Here is a 22272-nt window from a genome sequence, read left to right as displayed (position 1 = left end):
TAGTTACTATTCCTGCTCCAATAATGATCCTTTGTCACGGAAAGAAACACTGTCATTGTTATGTCCATTGAGTACCATTGGATGAGATGGAAGGGCTCTGGGAATGGCACAGACAAGTAATTTGTACAGATCGCAGATTCATGGACTTGCTTATTTTTTTTTATTTTTTTTAAATAAATATCATCCAAATAATAATAATAATAATAATGCCATGAGAGCTTTAAGCTTCTCCTCAGACAACAATCACACATGAAGATTATTCTAAGATTTATTCTAAAATATATTTTGATACTCTTGATTTGTATTGGTCAGTATCAGGCGGTCGGAGATCCATTACCCGTTCCCTCCTAGTCGGGAGGCTCGTCTTGATCGGTTGTTCCTGGTATAAGCACAACACTACTGACTGGTGACTTTGCCGCTCCCCCGGGTCCTCGCTATCCCAACTTGTCTCTGGCCATCTTATAAATATACCGCAGCAGATGGAGATATTTTCTCCCCTAAAAACACTGGACCTTTGAGCACGACAGGGACAAGCCAAAGCCGTAGGATTTCCGCCATGTTCCCTTTGATTCTTAGTTCGTGCAGATAAAATGTATTTGTCATTTCTATTCAGTAGGTGTAAGAAGAGATCTGGCTAATAGATCAGATTAAACAATGGCGGATTCCCAAAATGAAGTTGTGTGAGTTTGGCTTCTTTGTAGTGCTGGCGGAGGCCGGGCGCATTGAATAGAAGGCCTACATGGTGGAAGATTGATGATAAATCTAGCTTCAATTGGTAAAGTCTCCCTGTATACTGAGTACTGGAGATACTTTATGTACCGGACACACTCTGTATACTGGAGATGCTCTGTATACTGTGTACTGGAGATGCTCTGTATACTGTGTACTGGAGATGCTCTGTATACTGTGCACTGGAGATTCTCTGTATACTGTGTACTGGAGATGCTCTGTATACTGTGTACTGGAGATGCTCTGTATACTGTGTACTGGAGATGCTCTGTATACTGTGCACTGGAGATTCTCTGTATACTGTGTACTGGAGATGCTCTGTATACTGTGTACTGGAGATGCTCTGTATACTGTGTACTGGAGATACGCTATATACTGTGTACTGGAGATGCTCTGTATACTGTGTACTGGAGATGCTCTGTATACTGTGTACTGGAGATGCTCTGTATACTGTGTACTGGAGATGCTCTGTATACTGTGTACTGGAGATGCTCTGTATACTGTGTACTGGAGATGCTCTGTATACTGTGTACTGGAGATGCTCTGTATACTGTGTACTGGAGATGCTCTGTATACTGTGTACTGGAGATGCTCTGTATACTGTGTACTGGAGATGCTCTGTATACTGTGTACTGGAGATGCTCTGTATACTGTGTACTGGAGATGCTCTGTATACTGTGTACTGGAGATGCTCTGTATACTGTGTACTGGAGATACTCTATATACTGTGTACTGGAGATGCTCTGTATACTGTGCACTGAAGATACTCTGTATACTGTGTACTGGAGATCCTCTATATACTGTGTACTGGAGATACTCTGTATACTGTGTACTGGAGATACTCTGTATACTGTGTACTAGAAATACTTTATGTACTGGTGATACTCTGTATACCGTGTACTGGAGATACTCTGTATACCGTGCACTGGATATACTCTGTATACTGTGCACTGAAGATACTCTGTATACTGTGTACTGGAGATCCTCTATATACTGTGTACTGGAGATACTCTGTATACTGTGTACTGGAGATACTCTGTATACTGTGTACTGGAGATACTTTATGTACTGGTGATACTCTGTATACCGTGCACTGAAGATACTCTGTACACTGTGCACTGGAGATACTCTGCATACTGTGTACTGTAGATACTCTGTATACCGTGCACTGGAGATACTCTGTATACTGTGCACTGGAGATATTTTATGTACTGTAAATACTCTATATACTGTGTACTGGAGATACTCTGTATACTGTGCACTGGAGATACTCTGTATACTGTGCACTGGAGATACTCTGTATACTGTGCACTGGAGATACTCTGTATACTGTGCACTGGAGATACTCTGTATACTGTAGTCCTTAGACAGTGACTCTTTGGACTGTAGTTCTTTGGTAACAAATACAGAAACTTTATCACAAGGCAATGTCCTTATCATACAGATTCCCAAGGATTGTGGCAGTGTTAAGCAAAAAAAACAAAACAAAACCCATTGTGTCTTCTGGAACAATGACCTAGTTCTTACTCCTTGGCTTCTTATCTGGGTTTCTCCCATGCCCTTTGGTCATGGATGCCTACAATACTTTTAGAAAGCAAACGTGCGTCTTTGAATCAAGACCAGAATTCAACTCATTGAGTTGCGTGTTTTTGCACTACATGTCCCCAACAACCTGACCAGCAGTGACCATTGCCACTTTTTGGCCACTGGGGTATTACTATATCACACATGGTGTATCTCTTCATCAGCATCACCATTGGCATCTTCAGTTACTTGTACTAGTAGTTTTTGTATAGGAATTGATCTCAGTATCTGCCACCCACGACATACGTCTTTCTGATCTACTGATGACATGACTTCTTTGGAATACGGCAGTCGTGTCCTTTGTGGTTCCACCAGTACTTGTGGTAGCTCTAGATAGTCCATTTGTGTGCTGGCATTGGCGGTCGTGTCTTCAGGAGTTTGGGAAGTGCTTGGTGGCTCGTGTACATCCACCTCTGTGACTTTCAAGATGGGAATATTAGACTTTACGGTTGAGGACATGGTTTTGTCTGATTTAAGGTTTTGGTGATCATTTTTATCAGAATGGTCGGCTTCAGGTCCTTGGAAAGCTTCAACGTAACGGCGGATTTTCTCTTGACTGAGGTCCTTCCTCACCACCACACTGTAATGCAACCAGAAGGTAGAGTAATTCTAAGAGGTGATCAAACATTCTTGGTTTTGTTAAGTTACAATATTAATTTGTCCTTGGGTGACCATTGTAAATAGAATGTACAATATTGTATCGTCAACCATAACTCTATAGAAGACTAGTAATGGCTTCCAAGGTCCTAAACATATCAACTCAAACCAATGGAAAAAAAATCACTTTCTATGGTGAGGATTAGATCTCCGTCATGGTCTTCTATGGTACTACTGGTCTCCTGGCACAGATTTAGAACCATGGTAGCACATGGTTTTGCTAGTGTAATACCCTTGTAGATTGGCTGGGTCTTCCAGTTAAGTGCACTCTCCACATTTCACCACTATCTACGACACAGTATATTGAAAGTGGTTTCAAGGGACCATTTAAGGCTGGACTTTACCCATTAAGCTTTGACTTGAACTCACCGAAGGAACCAATGGCTCCCTAAGCCGTACTCCGTGCCACACACTCCAGTTCGAGGCCAGAGATATCGTGGAAGCTTTCTCTCTAACATAACAGTAGTAGCGGCAACCTGAGGCAACAGAGGAAGGGAAGATGAAGACATAAGACACATAAGATTCCACGACCATCAAGACAATCCTACAAGACCCAGCAAATTTTTATCACCATATGGTGTTGTACAATACCTAGATTTTGAGACACCGAACATGACCATTGTTGCACCCAACATGAGACCACTAAGCCCAGTCATTGGCCAATTTCATGACATTTTGAAACACACAGTCCCACACCTTTGGCACATACTGTACCTGAGCTCTCCATAGTTCGTCTCGTTCCTGTGCCACCCTCCAGTGAGTATCTCCCATCATGGCTATCAGGAGGTTTAACATGAGAAGGTTGGCAATGATGGTGAAGGTGAAGTACACAACGTGGAATGTATAGGGGAGGTCGACAGCATAGTTTGTTGGAGCATTGATGACGTTGAGGAAGAGCTCAAATGTGGTATACAGAGCCAAAGGGTAACCGTAGAAGTATCCAAACTGGTTGGGGTCCTCTGTAAGGAATATAATATAAAAAGCTGTGGAAAGAAATACAGAGGGTTTTAGCCTTATTGGAAAGTTTAAGAGAACAGTTTAAAGGGAACCCAAAACCCAGAATATCAACCCATTGGATCATTGGAATCAAAGGGCGATTTGTTGTCTCCATTGTTGAGATATCACTGTTTTGGTCTATGCAATGAAGGTGTTGACAATCACCACTTTGGAGCAACGATAACCCCCTCATTGCCCCAAAGAGTAATCTCTCGACAATGGACTCCGCAATTCACGAAGAGAAAACTCTTCTCATGTGAGCCTAACCTATCGATGTGTTGGGTTGGCATCCTGGGGTCTGGTGACCTTCCCTTTATGTTCTGTACCATGATAGTTAGAGAGTTCGATGAATTATACGTACTGGTGGCAAATCCTAAAATGACCACAGCCATTAGCCAGCAGAATCGCAATAAGTCCCCGAATATCATCTAGAAAAAAAGTTGCAAATTTATTTTTGATCATTTCATGTACGCTAAATTGTAACACCCAACCCAGCAATCCATTACACGTGTCCTCATGGACAGTGGATCGTCTTACTATTCATTTTTTGGTGACAAGTAACAAGACAAGAACTAGAGATGGTCGAACATATCAAAATGTCTTTTGGCTTACACAAAAATATGATTTGGTCAAAATTGGTTTGAACCCAACTAAAAGTTAAAATTGCCTTAAAGAGTCATGATTGGCACCCTGGGGACTCCTTTCTATACAGATTGACTTCTCCTTCTTCTCAGATTTCTCCATGCTTTCACGATCCTGCTAATCCAACTGCAGAGCTCGGGTTTGTTCATTTTTGAAATTTCTTCTTGATAGTTTATTCATATCAAGTTGACCTTACATCGTAGAATCTTCTTACCTTGTGAATCATGATGATAAAAGGTCCAAGCATCTGGAATCCACGTGCAAAGTACATAACATAGCACCAGCCCAGTACCAGCAGCACGGTCATTGGGATGTCCTCTCCCTCGGTGTTAGTCAGTCTCATAACTAGCACCGCCAGAACCAGACACGGGTAACAGATGCTGTTTGCCCATAAAATACATAAAGAGAGCAAATAAATACAAAAAAGTTACAAGTCTACGTGGCATTAACACATCTTATAGGTCTACCACAGATTCTACTTGTGACAAATCCAAGGGATATATTATAAATGTTTAATACATGGACTTACCCCCTCTGGGACCTCTACCTATTAGGATAATGGTATCTACTACCCACCTGGGCTCCACCATAGCTTCAGTCTTCTTTCTCCTGTGCCCCTTGCTTCTTTGGCTCTCCTCCATGGTGTTATTGGGCTCCAGATCACCTCTGAAGCCTTTAATTGGGCATTAGTGATCCCATGGATGGTGTCTACATGATGACACCAGCACCAAAACATTATGATGTCAGTGCCCCCCATGTGACTGCCAAACCCTGTGATTAGGTGACCATGGGCCCAATGACAGGAGAGCCAAAGAATCCGGATGACTAAGACTGGACGCCCGAGCAGAGCCCAGAAGAGGTGAGGAGTGGAGAGTTGTTTGCTATTTTTGCACCCCTTCTCCGATTATAATATTCTTGGGTCTGAATGATATGTTGGTGGTGAACCCCAAAAATTTCAAGTTTGGACAATTTCAAAAATTTTAGGAAAATTCATAACAAACCCGAGTTGTTAAGAATTGTCCACTCATCTCTATAAGTGCAAACTGAAGGACTAGTAAGAGATCTTCAACAATGCTGAGACTCTTACATAACAAGGGTGAATGGTCCTCCTTGTACTGCTTGGGTCAGAAATCTTGCTTCACGTATCTGGAACAGGTCCGGAATCTACAGACATATATTAGACAGATTTAGTGTCGTAGTGTCAGATAAATAGCCAAGCACATTACGGGGTAACAAGAAGTAGTCATGGAACGGAGACAAGAACAAAAATGGTAGACATGGAATGGAGACAAGAACAAGAATGGTAGACATGGAACGTAGCCAAGAACAAGAATGGTAGACATGGAACGGAGCCAAGAACAAGAATGGTAGACATGGAACGGAGCCAAGAACAAAAATGGTAGACATGGAACGGAGACGAGAACAAGAATGGTAGACATGGAACGGAGACAAGAACAAGAATGGTAGACATGGAACGGAGCCAAGAACAAGAATGGTAGACATGGAACGGAGCCAAGAACAAGAATGGTAGACATGGAACGGAGACAAGAACAAGAATGGTAGACATGGAACGGAGCCGAGAACAAGAATGGTAGACATGGAATAGAGACAAGAACAAGAATGGTAGACATAGAACGGAGCCAAGAACAAGAATGGTAGACATGGAGAAGAGACAAGAACAAGAATGGTAGACATGGAACGGAGACTAGAACAAGAATGGTAGACATGGAACGGAGATGAGAACAAGAATGGTAGACATGGAACGGAGACAAGAACAAGAATGGTAGACATGGAACGGAGACAAGTACAAGAATGGTAGACATGGAATGGAGACAAGTACAAGAATGGTAGACATGGAACGGAGACAAGAACAAGAATGGTAGACATGGAACGGAGACAAGATCAAGAATGGTAGACATGGAACGGAGCCGAGGACAAGAATGGTAGACATGGAACGGAGCCGAGAACAAGAATGGTAGACATGGAACGGAGACGAGATCAAGAATGGCAGACATGGAACGTAGACAAGATCAAGAATGGTAGACATGGAACGGAGATAAGAACAAGAATGGTAGACATGGAACGGAGACGAGATCAAGAATGGCAGACATGGAACGGAGACAAGATCAAGAATGGTAGACATGGAACGGAGCCAAGATCAAGAATGGTAGACATGGAACGGAGCCAAGAACAAGTATGGTAGACATGGAACGGAGCCAAGAACAAGTATGGTAGACATGGAATTCGAGATCCTCTTAATGGAAGACAACTTCAGTTTTTACCTTTAGCATTAGGATTATAATTGCTCCTATGACAGCAATAAGTTCTCCCGCCAGGCGCAGTTGATCTTCACGCGTGACGTACGATTCCTAAAAGAAGATCAGTCGAGTTGTTGAAGTGAGGATGCAAAAGCTTCTGCATGTGCTCACAAGCTTTCCATCATTCCCATTCCCTGTCAGCGCCCCCCCCCAACAGTAAATGTGTCCTCTTTTGTGCTACAGCTTCCCCCACAGAATCCCTGTATATCATAAATCTTTTCCCTCCAGTGCACCAGAGGGCAGGGGTTATAAAATTATGATGCACGGACTGATGGCCATCAAAAAAGATCAGCAAGGACATCAAAGATGTTTATTTAGCTTTAGTTTGGTGAGGACAACCTTTGGGCCATCCTTCCCTCGGTATGGGTCCATTCACAGCTTAACCCTATTAATTTGAATGGGTCTCAGTTTGGTGGGTGTCGTACTGACCAGATATTAATGGGTCATCAATATTTGAGCAAGTCAAAGCCTCTCATTAATGCAGGTGCATCTTGTTCCCCAGTCTTATTAAATCCCCCCCACTGTGGGCATCAGAGAAGAGAGGAGGCCAGTGCTCCAGAGGGAGCACCTAACTTCACAATAAAGCTATCAGTAAGTTACACAGTAACATCACACGACACACAGGCTCAGGGGTGTACAAAACACTGCTTACTGGATCCCCTCTTTAACCAAATGCATAAATATATAGAACCCGATGTCCTGTGTGTGTGGTCACACCATTCTGTCTACTGGGAAATGGAGACCGGCAACTCTTTGAATTTAGCTGTTGATGTGAATGAAACAAAAAAATAGACAAAAATGTCTAAAATACTGGAACTTCTCTTTTGGTATTTTGGAAGGAACTCCGCAACAGTTAAGGTACTTACATTTAGAGTCTTCTGGACCATAATGGTGATATCCATGGGATCAGAACTGTTGGTGGTTCTTGGTTTGAGTGGTCGGTTCACACAAGCTAGAGTCACAATGGTCATGTACACAATATGAATAGCACCCATGGCCCAAAAATAGGGTCGTCCAAAGTGCCACTTTCTTTTGACCAGCTCCTTGACTGGAGATACATCCAATATCCGCCGTGCCTAGATGGAAATAGAGATCGTCAAATAAAGGTAACAAGGGTTCCAACCATTCAATGTCACGTACCTTTAAGACATCAAAAGAGTTACGTTTTTTGGCATCATCTATTTCTATACGCCCTACTGGGGAATGCTGTGTTAATGGGGGGGGGGGGGTGTCTTTATTTAAGATAAGTCTAAGATAAAGTATAGACTGATTACAAAGAGAATCTCTTTCTCATGAAGATTGTGTCCTGTTCTGTTTGGAATGGACGCTCTGTAATACTTAACTCCACCTGTAGGGGCACTGCTGGGAAACTGAACACTTACTGAGAGGTTTTTCTCTCTGCAAACTAAGTCCCAAATTACTTCGGTTCAATTACTTTAATTCAGCCAACTCTTCCATGGAAAGGTCTATCATAGAAGGAAAGTGACCACTGGCATTCCCCTTGAAGACCCCTTAATGGTTACTTATAGGTCACAGTACACACCTCTTTTTTCTTGCCAGTAATGACTAAATCCAGAACAGACTTCGGATCTTCCCAAGTGTCAATCTCAGTCAGGTCATAAAGATAGCAGCTGATGGGGCCAAACGTCCACTGTAGCTGTCTTCTCTTTTGTACCAAGTGCTGGAACATCTGAGAAAATCAAGAAACGGAGAATTAACAAGTTGTCCAAAGGTGGAATCCAGTGTGAATGGTGAAGGGGAAAGTGATTTCTAAGCTGGTCTATTGACTTTCTTTCATGGCCAATGGTCTACGAGACTAGTGGGGCCAATAGGCCTGCCGAAACCATAGGTATGATGAAATAATGTGTTGACATTTGGCCAACAATAAAGTTACTATCAGAATTTTCATCCAACTGGAGGTTCCTTAACCCAGGAGTGCCCAGACATGTTCAATTTTTTAACCCTTCTCTTATTGTTGAAGTTGGAGATCTCTGTGCTGATCTGAACCGAGAGATCGGCAACATCCACTTCTCAACTGAGTTGGGTTTGGCATTTGTGCATCTCTACAAGATGACTTGTCTCTATAGGGAGACACATCTCAACAAGGTGACACGTCTCTACAAGGCGATACGACTCTACAACGTGACACGTCTCTACAAGGCGATACGACTCTACAACGTGACACGTCTCTACAAGGTGATACGACTCTACAAGGTGACTCGTCTCTACAAGGCGATACGATTCTGCAAGGTGACACGTATCTACAAGGCGATATGACTCTACAACTTGACACGTCTCTACAAGGAGATACGACTCTACAACTTGACACGTCTCTACAAAGCGATACGACTCTACAAGGTGACACGTCTCTACAAGGCGATACGACTCTACAACGTGACACGTCTCTACAAGGAGATACGACTCTACAAGGTGACACATCTCTACAAGGCGATACGATTCTGCAAGGTGACACGTATCTACAAGGCGATATGACTCTACAACTTGACACGTCTCTACAAGGAGATACGACTCCTCAAGGTGACACGTCTCTACAAGGCGATACGATTCTGCAAGGTGACACGTATCTACAAGGCGATATGACTCTACAACTTGACACGTCTCTACAAAGTGATACGATTCTGCAAGGTGACACGTCTCTACAAGGCGATACGACTCTACAACTTGACACGTCTCTACAAAGCGATACGACTCTACAAGGTGACACGTCTCTACAAGGCGATACGACTCTACAAGGTAACACGTCTCTACAACATGACATGACTCTACGAGGCAACACGTCTCTTCTAGGTGATGGGTCTCTTTGAGGTGACATGACTCTACAAGACGACTGGTCTCTACAAGCTTCCCCTTTCTCTGTGCCATGGAGCCCATGTCTACACCTGTGTCGTCTCGTGTGTATACATACCACAGTGTTACCTTCCACAGCTGCCATTTTTAATGGGGTAAGGCCATCATTGTTGAAGGTATCCTCCAGCCCCGGACCACTCTTCTCCTTGTGATAGTTGACAATAAGGTCATACATCTGACAGGCAGACATCTTGTTGGGCTGTAGTGCCAGTATGTGTAGGATGGTATTTCCTGAAGGGGGAACAAAACATGAACATGGTTCTAACCTCTCACTGGCTAAAGATTTTTCTTGGTTAGATGTCAAAAGTGAAACGCCAAGCTTCCTTCTAGCTGAGCATGAGATCCAGAGCATTGAGTTCTAGATCACTTGGAAGCAGATGCCTGGACCTAGTGCAGGAGAAATGAATCGGATTTCTCACCATGGGAATCTCTGACCGCAGGATCAGCTCCATGTAGCAGTAATAACCGAACCAACTCTGCATTACCCACACAGGCGGCAAAGGAAAGGATGTGCTCTCCTGCAATAGACAAAGTCAGAATTTACTCCTTATATTAATTTCTATTGAAAGGATTTTCTTCAATGAGCTAGAATGGAGACACGAGCTGTAAGAGTGGTGTAACGTCTGGCGCACTACATCTCCCAATCTGCAATCCATGCAGCCCTTCTTCCTCAACCTTCTGGGCACCCGTTCCTCCTGATTCCAGTGCTGGATCTGTCCATAGGGGGCACAATCCCTGAACTGGCTTGTTCCTGACTCCACCTTTACTGCCATCCCTGACCTCCGCTTGTACCGAACTACTCTCCGCCTGACCCCTGGTATTTTGCAACAGGGTCTCTTGGTCAACCTTCACCCACACTGGAACCACTCCAAGACATATCAACTTGGTGGTCCTCTGCAGAGAAGACGCAGATTCCTGAACTGGGGTTAAAGGGTTTTCCAGGACAAGGGTTTCTAAAGGACTCCCCATTGTAAGTAGAAGACTGAATGGTTCCCTGACTTCTTCCTGCAGCTTCTTGTAGGGTTGGAGTGGACCCTCGTACAGCACTTTCCACGGTTCCTCTGACGTTCTTCTTTCTGGCATCTGCTGCGGCCAGAAACTGGTAACGTCACGTCCCTGGGGGTCAGGGGGGAGGGTCGGTCTATTTGGGGCAAGTGTAAAGAAAATGAGGAGGCATGCTCAAGTAATCCTGGGACGTTCCAGTCTTCCTAACATACATTGGTCATGTAGGGTACAGTACGACTATAGCATTACACTGCACAGATAGGAAGCGCCTTGGTCTGCACTGGAGCTGTATACACCAAACGGTAGGAGGTTATTAGTCAGTGTAAAGCAGTTACATCGTAAGTCAGTCAATGTAAATTTACTCACCATAGTAAAAAGAATTGGGTTTTAGTTGGAAGAAGGTCCCCACTGCCCGGGGCGTGCACACGTTGGCGTTATTTCTTATCAGTTCCTTAGCAATTTCCACATTCTGATGCATGACCGCGATGTGCAAAGCCGTCTGACCTGCCAAAGGGCAACGCAGGAAAAATTACACCAAAAACTCTTAGCACAATACTCTAGGTGTGCACGAAATGTGCAAAAACTTAAAAATTCTGCACAATTGAGACATTTTTTTTTCAGTTTTTATCTGATGTCTGTTCTTTATGCTCGGCCAAATCCCTAGACCGATCTGCACCAAATTTGGAAAATAAATAAATCAGACATTTCCGGTCGCTTTAGATCAAGTTTCGGCTCTCTAGGTCCCAACGTTCCAGAAATATTCACAAATGTAAATATAACCCACTGGATGCCGCATCAAGGACCTTCCTCCACATCACATGACCTTTGCTGGCCAATAGGAGTTGGCAGGTCCTTCACCCATATACAGCATTGTCCGAGGATTGCGGCGCTCACTCGCTGTTGTTCTCTGTTATCAGTCATTATCACAGGACAGCGCTCAGGTAACCCGTATTACCCAAGAGAAGCCGCAGGTAGTTCATTCTTAAAGGGATTGTCCGAGAATTAGACAAATGATAGAAGAAGGTGCAACATAACAAATAATTCATACTCACCTGTCCCAGGTGCCAGTTTGGCTGCACGTCGTGTCATTGCCGCAGGACGTCATTGCCGCATGTGGCTGTCCTCAGCAATTTCATCTCATACAGGACGTCTGGAGGCAAAGACAGTACACGTGCCCCAAAAAACAGCGGTTGTGGACACCAAAGGGACTCACTCACTGTTATTCTCTGTTATCAGCCATTATTAGAGGACGATCGATAGATAGATAGATAGATAGATAGATAGATAGATAGATAGATAGATAGATAGATAGATAGACAGGAGATAGATAGATAGATAGATAGGAGATAGATAGATAGGAGATAGATAGATAGATAGATAGATAGATAGGAGATAGATAGATAGGAGATAGATAGATAGATGATAGATAGATAGATAGATAGATAGATAGATAGATAGATAGATAGATAGGAGATAGATAGATAGATAGATAGATAGATAGATAGATAGGAGATAGATAGATAGATAGGAGATAGATAGATAGATAGATAGATAGATAGATAGATAGATAGGAGATAGATAGATAGGAGATAGATAGATAGATAGATAGATAGATACATGATAGATAGCTAGATAGATAGGAGATAGATAGATAGATAGATAGATAGATAGATAGATAGGAGATAGATAGATAGACTATGTAATATTGTAACCTACACTGGACCTATAAAGCTATAATAATAATAATAATAATAATAATAATAATAATATGATGTAATAATTTATGCAGATATCAGTAACATTGTCTTATTTCTCACCTTTGTACAGGTCGGAGGTCATGGGTATATTGATGAGCTCCGGAGAATGTTCTAGAAGAATCTTCACCGACTCCGCATTATCGTGCAGCACGGCCAGGTGAAGGGCCGTCTCGCCAACCGCTCCTAGTAAGAGGTTTATCATCGTGAGACATGATACAAGGTATGAAGAGATCGAAATGTAACAGAGCAGGTTTTATATATTCTGAGAGCTTGATATGCCGGATAATCTCCCGGCTGCCACTTGTATACAACAATACATTTGCATTAGATTATATTTTTGAGCTGCAGAATATGATGGCGCTATACACCTAGAGATTACCATTGTTATGACTGCAGCGTTACAGTAGAGTCACGGAGTGCAAATAGAAGATGCCGAGAACGATAGGAAAGTGCGACAAAGTGTCTAATGTATAAGAGGAGCGGAATATAAAACAGAAATGTAACATAGACGGTAAATACCCACTTATTGGCGATGATCCCAGGGAGTTTGGCATTGTGTACATCGACCCCCCAGGGATTCTTAGACCGGCACAGATTCTGGCCACCTCCTTGTATCACAAGAGCTCAATATCTCATCTTACTTATACCAAGATTGTTTTCTGCTCTATCATAAGTGATAACCAGTGGAAAATCCCCAAACGTTTTAGCACATATCTGCGGGTCTGTCTCTGCCTCTCCTCCTTATACCTGGGTCTGTCTCTGCTCCTCCTCCTTATACCTGGGTCTGTCTCTGCTCCTCCTCCTTATACCTGGGTCTGTCTCTGCTCCTCCTCCTTATACCTGGTTCTGTCTCTGCTCCTCCTCCTTATACCTGGGTCTGTCTCTGCTCCTCCTCCTTATACCTGGGTCTGTCTCTGGTCCTCCTCCTTATACCTAGGTCTGTCTCTGCTCCTCCTCCTTATACCTGGGTCTGTCTCTGGTCCTCCTCCTTATACCTAGGTCTGTCTCTGCCCCTCCTCCTTATACCTGGGTCTGTCTCCGCTCCTCCTCCTTATACCTGGGTCTGTCTCTGCTCCTCCTCCTCATACCTGGGTCTGTCTCTGCTCCTCCTCCTCATACCTAGGTCTGTCTCTGCTCCTCCTCCTTATACCTGGGTCTGTCTCTGCTCCTCCCCCTTATATCTGGGTCTGTCTCTGCCTCTCCTCCTTATACCTGGGTCTGTCTCTGCTCCTCCTCCTCATACCTGGGTCTGTCTCTGCCTCTCCTCCTTATACCTGGGTCTGTCTCTGCTCCTCCTCCTTATAGCTGGGTCTGTCTCTGCTCCTCCTCCTTATACCTGGGTCTGTCTCTGCTCCTCCTCCTTATACCTGGGTCTGTCTCTGCTCCTCCTCCTTATACCTGGGTCTGTCTCTGCTCCTCCTCCTTATACCTGGGTCTGTCTCTGCTCCTCCTCCTTATACCTGGGTCTGTCTCTGCTCCTCCTCCTTATACCTTGGTCTGTCTCTGCTCCTCCTCCTTATACGTGGGTCTGTCTCTGCTCCTCCTCATACCTGGGTCTGTCTCTGCTCCTTCTCCTTATACCTGGGTCTGTCTCTGCTCCTTATACCTGGGTCTGTCTCTGCTCCTCCTCCTTATACCTGGGTCTGTCTCTGCTCCTTCTCCTTATACCTGGGTCTGTCTCTGCTCCTTATACCTGGGTCTGTCTCTGCTCCTCCTCCTTATACCTGGGTCTGTCTCTGCTCCTCCTCCTTATACCTGGGTCTGTCTCTGCTCCTCCTCCTTATACCTGGGTCTGTCTCTGCTCCTCCTCCGTATACCTTGGTCTGTCTCTGCTCCTCCTCCTTATACGTGGGTCTGTCTCTGCTCCTCCTCCTCATACCTGGGTCTGTCTCTGCTCCTCCTCCTTATACCTGGGTCTGTCTCTGCTCCTTATACCTGGGTCTCTCTGCTCCTCCTCCTTATACCTGGGTCTGTCTCTGCTCCTTATACCTGGGTCTGTCTCTGCTCCTTATACCTGGGTCTGTCTCTGCTCCTCCTCCTTATACCTGGGTCTGTCTCTGCTCCTTCTCCTTATACCTGGGTCTGTCTCTGCTCCTCCTCCTTATACCTGGGTCTGTCTCTGCCTCTCCTCCTTATACCTGGGTCTGTCTCTGCTCCTCCTCCTTATACCTGGGTCTGTCTCTGCTCCTCCTCCTTATACCTGGGTCTGTCTCTGCTCCTCCTCCTTATACCTGGGTCTGTCTCTGCTCCTCCTCCTTATACGTGGGTCTGTCTCTGCTCCTCCTCCTCATACCTAGGTCTGTCTCTGCTCCTCCTCCTTATACCTGGGTCTGTCTCCGCTCCTCCTCCTTATACCTGGGTCTGTCTCTGCTCCTCCTCCTTATACCTGGGTCTGTCTCTGCTCCTCCTCCTTATACGTGGGTCTGTCTCTGCTCCTCCTCCTCATACCTAGGTCTGTCTCTGCTCCTCCTCCTTATACCTGGGTCTGTCTCCGCTCCTCCTCCTTATACCTAGGTCTGTCTCTGCTCCTCCTCCTTATACCTGGGTCTGTCTCTGCTCCTTCTCCTTATACCTGGGTCTGTCTCTGCTCCTTATACCTGGGTCTGCCTCTGCTCCTCCTCCTTATACCTGGGTCTGTCTCTGCTCCTCCTCCTTATACCTGGGTCTGTCTCTGCCCCTCCTCCTTATACCTGGGTCTTTCTCTGCTCCTCCTCCTTATACCTAGGTCTGTCTCCGCTCCTCCTCCTTATACCTGGGTCTTTCTCTGCTCCTCCTCCACCTTATACCTGGGTCTGTCTCTGCTCCTCCTCCTTATACCTAGGTCTGTCTCCGCTCCTCCTCCTTATACCTGGGTCTGTCTCTGCTCCTCCTCCTTATACCTGGGTCTTTCTCTGCTCCTCCTCCTTATACCTGGGTCTTTCTCTGCTCCTCCTCCACCTTATACCTGGGTCTGTCTCTGCTCCTCCTCCTTATACCTAGGTCTGTCTCCGCTCCTCCTCCTTATACCTGGGTCTGTCTCTGCTCCTCCTCCTTATACCTGGGTCTGTCTCTGCCCCTCCTCCTTATACCTGGGTCTGTCTCTGCTCCTCCTCCTTATACCTGGGTCTGTCTCTGCTCCTCCTCCTTATACCTGGGTCTGTCTCCGCTCCTCCTCCTTATACCTAGGTCTGTCTCCGCTCCTCCTCCTTATACCTGGGTCTTTCTCTGCTCCTCCTCCTTATACCTGGGTCTGTCTCCGCTCCTCCTCCTTATACCTGGGTCTGTCTCTGCTCCTCCTCCTTATACCTAGGTCTGTCTCCGCTCCTCCTCCTTATACCTGGGTCTTTCTCTGCTCCTCCTCCACCTTATACCTGGGTCTGTCTCTGCTCCTCCTCCTTATACCTAGGTCTGTCTCCGCTCCTCCTCCTTATACCTGGGTCTGTCTCTGCTCCTCCTCCTTATACCTGGGTCTTTCTCTGCTCCTCCTCCTTATACCTGGGTCTGTCTCTGGTCCTCCTCCTTATACCTAGGTCTGTCTCCGCTCCTCCTCCTTATACCTGGGTCTGTCTCTGCTCCTCCTCCTTATACCTAGGTCTGTCTCCGCTCCTCCTCCTTATACCTGGGTCTTTCTCTGCTCCTCCTCCACCTTATACCTGGGTCTGTCTCTGCTCCTCCTCCTTATACCTGGGTCTGTCTCTGCTCCTTATACCTGGGTCTGTCTCTGCTCCTCCTCCTTATACCTAGGTCTGTCTCCGCTCCTCCTCCTTATACCTAGGTCTGTCTCCGCTCCTCCTCCTTATACCTGGGTCTGTCTCTGCTCCTCCTCCTTATACCTGGGTCTGTCTCTGCTCCTCCTCCTTATACCTGGGTCTGTCTCTGCTCCTCCTCCTCATACCTGGGTCTGTCTCTGCTCCTCCTCATACCTGGGTCTGTCTCTGCTCCTCCTCCTTATACCTAGGTCTGTCTCCGCTCCTCCTCCTTATACCTGGGTCTGTCTCTGTCCCTCCTCCTTATACCTGGGTCTGTCTCTGCTCCTCCTCCTTATACCTGGGTCTGTCTCTGCTCCTCCTCCTTATACCTGGGTCTGTCTCTGCTCCTCCTCCTTATACCTGGGTCTGTCTCTGCTCCTCCTCCTTATACGTGGGTCTGTCTCTGCTCCTCCTCCTCATACCTAGGTCTGTCTCTGCTCCTCCTCCTTATACCTGGGTCTGTCTCCGCTCCTCCTCCTTATACCTGGGTCTGTCTCTGCTCCTCCTCCTTATACCTGGGTCTGTCTCTGCTCCTCCTCCTTATACGTGGGTCTGTCTCTGCTCCTCCTCCTCATACCTAGGTCTGTCTCTGCTCCTCCTCCTTATACCTGGGTCTGTCTCCGCTCCTCCTCCTTATACCTAGGTCTGTCTCTGCTCCTCCTCCTTATACCTGGGTCTGTCTCTGCTCCTTCTCCTTATACCTGGGTCTGTCTCTGCTCCTTATACCTGGGTCTGCCTCTGCTCCTCCTCCTTATACCTGGGTCTGTCTCTGCTCCTCCTCCTTATACCTGGGTCTGTCTCTGCCCCTCCTCCTTATACCTGGGTCTTTCTCTGCTCCTCCTCCTTATACCTAGGTCTGTCTCCGCTCCTCCTCCTTATACCTGGGTCTTTCTCTGCTCCTCCTCCACCTTATACCTGGGTCTGTCTCTGCTCCTCCTCCTTATACCTAGGTCTGTCTCCGCTCCTCCTCCTTATACCTGGGTCTGTCTCTGCTCCTCCTCCTTATACCTGGGTCTTTCTCTGCTCCTCCTCCTTATACCTGGGTCTTTCTCTGCTCCTCCTCCACCTTATACCTGGGTCTGTCTCTGCTCCTCCTCCTTATACCTAGGTCTGTCTCCGCTCCTCCTCCTTATACCTGGGTCTGTCTCTGCTCCTCCTCCTTATACCTGGGTCTGTCTCTGCCCCTCCTCCTTATACCTGGGTCTGTCTCTGCTCCTCCTCCTTATACCTGGGTCTGTCTCTGCTCCTCCTCCTTATACCTGGGTCTGTCTCCGCTCCTCCTCCTTATACCTAGGTCTGTCTCCGCTCCTCCTCCTTATACCTGGGTCTTTCTCTGCTCCTCCTCCTTATACCTGGGTCTGTCTCCGCTCCTCCTCCTTATACCTGGGTCTGTCTCTGCTCCTCCTCCTTATACCTAGGTCTGTCTCCGCTCCTCCTCCTTATACCTGGGTCTTTCTCTGCTCCTCCTCCACCTTATACCTGGGTCTGTCTCTGCTCCTCCTCCTTATACCTAGGTCTGTCTCCGCTCCTCCTCCTTATACCTGGGTCTGTCTCTGCTCCTCCTCCTTATACCTGGGTCTTTCTCTGCTCCTCCTCCTTATACCTGGGTCTGTCTCTGGTCCTCCTCCTTATACCTAGGTCTGTCTCCGCTCCTCCTCCTTATACCTGGGTCTGTCTCTGCTCCTCCTCCTTATACCTAGGTCTGTCTCCGCTCCTCCTCCTTATACCTGGGTCTTTCTCTGCTCCTCCTCCACCTTATACCTGGGTCTGTCTCTGCTCCTCCTCCTTATACCTGGGTCTGTCTCTGCTCCTTATACCTGGGTCTGTCTCTGCTCCTCCTCCTTATACCTAGGTCTGTCTCCGCTCCTCCTCCTTATACCTAGGTCTGTCTCCGCTCCTCCTCCTTATACCTGGGTCTGTCTCTGCTCCTCCTCCTTATACCTGGGTCTGTCTCTGCTCCTCCTCCTTATACCTGGGTCTGTCTCTGCTCCTCCTCCTCATACCTGGGTCTGTCTCTGCTCCTCCTCATACCTGGGTCTGTCTCTGCTCCTCCTCCTTATACCTAGGTCTGTCTCCGCTCCTCCTCCTTATACCTGGGTCTGTCTCTGTCCCTCCTCCTTATACCTGGGTCTGTCTCTGCTCCTCCTCCTTATACCTGGGTCTGTCTCTGCTCCTCCTCCTTATACCTGGGTCTGTCTCTGCTCCTCCTCCTTATACCTGGGTCTGTCTCTGCTCCTCCTCCTTATACCTGGGTCTGTCTCTGCTCCTCCTCCTTATACCTGGGTCTGTCTCCGCTCCTCCTCCTTATACCTGGGTCTGTCTCTGCTCCTCCTCCTTATACCTGGGTCTGTCTGTATATGGGACATGGAGTGGCACTTGTTTGTTTAGAGTCCAGTGTCTGGCATGGTTGTACTTAGGGGTACAGTGTGTGGCAGGATTGTTTTTGGAGGGCACATCTTGGGGCATTACTATACTTGGGGGCATAGAATGTGACACTTTTACATCCAGGGGTACAGTGTGTGGCAGAACCTTGTATGAAACCATAGACTATAGAAAGTTCCTTCATTCATGGTCATATCCATTGGGAACCGATCAAGACCACAGATGTCACCACTAAGATGGTCGGAGGAAATGAATAAAACTGCAAATTTTTTTTTTTTTAAATTAGCAAAAATGTTTCTTTTAATTGTCTACAAGTTTACACATAGTTATGTTCTTGGGAGACCTCTTTTATACTCTATAGATCGTGCGTGTCAGCGACTATGGAGGGAGGGGGACAACAGTGGGGTAGATGAGAGAGCAAGAGGAGGAGGGAATAAACAGAGGCTCCATCAGACAGCAAAAGTAGACACCAAAAACAAGGCAATTGTATGTCAACATCTCAAGAAAGGGGAGTAGAGGAGATATCCACCCACCACAGGCCAAGGAAAAGTGCTGAGATGTGGGGGCAGGGTGTGATCTATTCTTAATAGCTTTCATGGATCCCTCAAATATACGAGGGATCTGTGAAAACAGGGGGGGCCCCTCAGATGCAAAACGGCCATGAAAAATGTACGAATGTAGCCTTGGATTTGGAATACGTCTTGACAATGCCATGATGGAATCAACGTCCATTGTGATGACCTTTTTGTAATAGGGCACCCAAGTCTATGGGCGCCCGATTACAACTGGAGCCGTAATCTGGCCACGTGCGTGACCTCTTACCTCTTCCGTACAAGACTCTTACCTGTCTGTAGCGGGTTGATGGCTTTATAGGACAGAAGCTTCTTAAGTGCTTTGACACGATTCCTTTGTGCGCAATACAAAAGAGGTAATTCCTGAATTCTGCAAAACAAATAGTCGGTGGTTAATCCTCAACTCTCAGGTCACCCATTGTCTGGTGATGGAAGGGCCACGCCGTCCGAAAAGCAGAGTCACGTCAGGTGTTTTGTTCCCCTTTGATCTCCATCTGCAGACACGTGCAACGATACGGAAATTTTTCATTTTTTCTTTCAACACATTTTGAAATCCCATAAAATTTTAGTTTTTCAATGAAATTTGGAATCTTTTTGTTGCTTTTTTTTTTAATGCCTCCATTTTTCGGTACATACCATATAGTGAAGGGTAACCCTTAAAAATAGTATTTCCATATTTCCATCCTGTGTGTTTTTGGTTTTTATTCTGCATTACGACAAAAGAAAAAAAAAAACTAGGAGTTATATAGATGATTTTTTTTTTTTTTTTTGTCTACACCATTGAGGATGACGAAGATCCTTGTCCTGGTCCCCAAACTGCCCCCAATTATACATCAGTGCCTGACTTACAAATGTACCGGTGAATGGGAGTCTAGGATGTCGGTCACACGTAGGAATTCGCCGCAAAATTTGTCAATCAAAAAATTTCCGCTTCAAAAATTTGAAGCAAATTTTTTTCTGCTTATCAAAAATGGAGGATTTTGACCCAATATTTGGAGAAGAGCGCCGCTGCAGTTTGCCAAATTTACCAAAATTGGATTTTGACAAATTCTGCCCCAAAGGAAAGGGTGTATTGGAAAAACAAAAAGTTGCATGTACCCAAAAATTCCACCGGTACAAATAGCAAGTCATGCTGCAGAAAAAACAAGCCCTCAGCTACGCAGAAAGATAGATCAATGCTCGGAGTCTTAGAATGTGACAAGACAAAAACAAATCACTTTCTTAAAAAATGTCTTCTTATTGTGCTCAAGCAGTGAAGCAGAACAAAAACAAGTGCGGTAGAATAACGTTAGTGCGGTATTCACACTACAGATTAAGAAATCCCTGCAAAATGACGTTTCTTTCATTAAAAAATTCACTAATATTATAAATGTGAAAGTTTGTGTGTTTGCATGTTTGAATGTTTGTTCCACAATCACGCCGCAACGGCCAAACACATTTCACTCAAATTTCGCACATACCTAGAATGGCACCAGGAATAGACGATAGGCGCCTCACAATTCACCGTATATAGCCACGTTTGGTCACCGCGAGCACCGAATTCACAGTCGGTGTAGGCAGCAGGACCTGAGATGACGTCACGACCACCTACGGCGTGCTCCCATTGGCCCAGGCAACTGCAGGGGACGGAGTTTGAGAGGCACAAGCCGGCCGCGGATCGCCATGAAGAAAATGGCGTCCTGCAAGCCGGCAGCTGAGAGCCGCAGACGCCGCCCGCGCTGTAGCCCGTCGCGCGCCCTGCAGCGGTGAGTCAGGCAGAACCCCGGGGGTGGAAAGGGTTACAGGGCACCTCACTATCACCGTATATAGTCGTGTTTGCCAGCCGCAGCCACTGAATTCCCAGTCTGTGTAGGCAGCAGGATCACCGGTCACAACGTTATATGGCGTGCTCACATTGGCACAGGTGACTGCAGAGGGCGGAGCTATAGCAGCACAAGCCGGCTGCGCAAAAAGGCATCCTGCATGCCAGCAGCGGAGAGCCGCTCACGCCACCTGGAGCCCGGCTTGCGCCCTGCAGCGTTCAGTCCACGGGAGGCGGAAGACATAGAGGGCACTGCCCGGCACACTCTTTCCGACCCTGGATGCTTTGTCACCTCGGCACACGGCGGCAAACAGTGAGGCCAGCCTGGGATGCGCGACGCCGGCCTCGCATGTTGCGGTACAGGGGGGAGGGAGGGGGGGAAGGGAGCCAAGGGTAGGGTGGGGGTGGGGGGGTTTGGAAGGGGCCCACGAGATAGAGGGACAAGGTGTGGGCCCCGAGGCTACATGGGCGCACTGGTGTAGAAAAAGGCCACATGGTAAGCGGGGGAGGGGCACGGGCCCCCATGAAAATAGGTCGCACAATAACTCACGCCTCCATGGACAAAGTCGCGGGTACTGCTAGTATATTATAAAATGGTTTCTACAAAAACTTTGACACAAAATATAAAGCTGAATACACCAGGCCATTCCAAAAACACTAATCCAAAAATTTCCACCCCTCACCTTTTCTGCTGGCGCAGGTTGATCTCACAAGTGCTTTCCATAGGTTTCTGCTTCCACCACACATTCATCTTATATGGTCCTACAAGTTAATCCCACCGGGGCGCAGGCAGTGGTATTGTCCTTTAAGAGGTTACGGCTCAGAGATAAGCTCCGCTCTCATCCTGCAGGCTGGGGATAGAATCTGGTTGCTTTAGACGATGCGACTTTTCCTTTAGAACTCATGGAACGCGGTCACAGTCTCAACCCACTGAAAAACTTCTCTTTGTCAGTGGACAATGATCCAATGGAGAGATCTGTGGGGATAAAATGGAGGTAGGTCAGCACCCTTAAAGACATCAGCAGCAAACATCTATGGATGGGCATAGTTCATTTGCCAAAAATTTAGGAGACCAGGGAGCCTACATATATAAGAAAGTTCAATCTGAGAGTGATGCAACATTAAGTCGAAGGTTCTGAAAGAGACAATCTAGTCGCAAGATCGCGTCACTGGATTAGTCAAAGACTGAATTTTCTTACATACATGAGCTGACTTTCTTCCATATTGGTGGCA

General features: G+C 46.4%; 1 protein-coding gene across 1 annotated transcript; it reads right to left on the bottom strand.

Moving 5' to 3' along the window:
• Window positions 1–2451: 2451 nt before the first annotated feature.
• LOC142182854 (transient receptor potential cation channel subfamily V member 6-like) lies at window positions 2452–21790 on the bottom strand. The gene is made up of 15 exons (XM_075257625.1): window positions 21723–21790; window positions 19511–19608; window positions 12617–12739; window positions 11166–11303; window positions 10214–10312; window positions 9853–10025; window positions 8470–8616; window positions 7793–8002; window positions 6891–6977; window positions 5696–5772; window positions 4823–4988; window positions 4328–4394; window positions 3685–3953; window positions 3340–3446; window positions 2452–2893 (listed from the first exon to the last, which is right to left on the bottom strand). The coding sequence occupies exons 1-15, from the start codon at window positions 21788–21790 to the stop codon at window positions 2452–2454; spliced, it is 2271 nt and encodes a 756-aa protein (XP_075113726.1).
• Window positions 21791–22272: the final 482 nt, after the last annotated feature.

The sequence above is a fragment of the Leptodactylus fuscus genome, chromosome 10 (assembly GCF_031893055.1).
Source record: "Leptodactylus fuscus isolate aLepFus1 chromosome 10, aLepFus1.hap2, whole genome shotgun sequence".
NCBI lineage: Eukaryota > Metazoa > Chordata > Amphibia > Anura > Leptodactylidae > Leptodactylus > Leptodactylus fuscus.
Note: the sequence above shows the minus strand (reverse complement) of the source record. Positions and strands in the feature narration are given on the sequence as shown.

Excerpts from the sequence above, each read along its gene's own strand:
- LOC142182854 (XM_075257625.1), bottom strand. The coding sequence starts at position 21,790 with ATGAATGTGTGGTGGAAGCAGAAACCTATGGAAAGCACTTGTGAGATC. Across the intron at positions 10,313-11,165 it reads ACCCAATTCTTTTTACTATG|GAGAGCACATCCTTTCCTTT; the intron begins GTGAGTAAATTT and ends TGTCTATTGCAG. Across the intron at positions 5,773-6,890 it reads TTATAATCCTAATGCTAAAG|ATTCCGGACCTGTTCCAGAT; the intron begins GTAAAAACTGAA and ends ATATGTCTGTAG.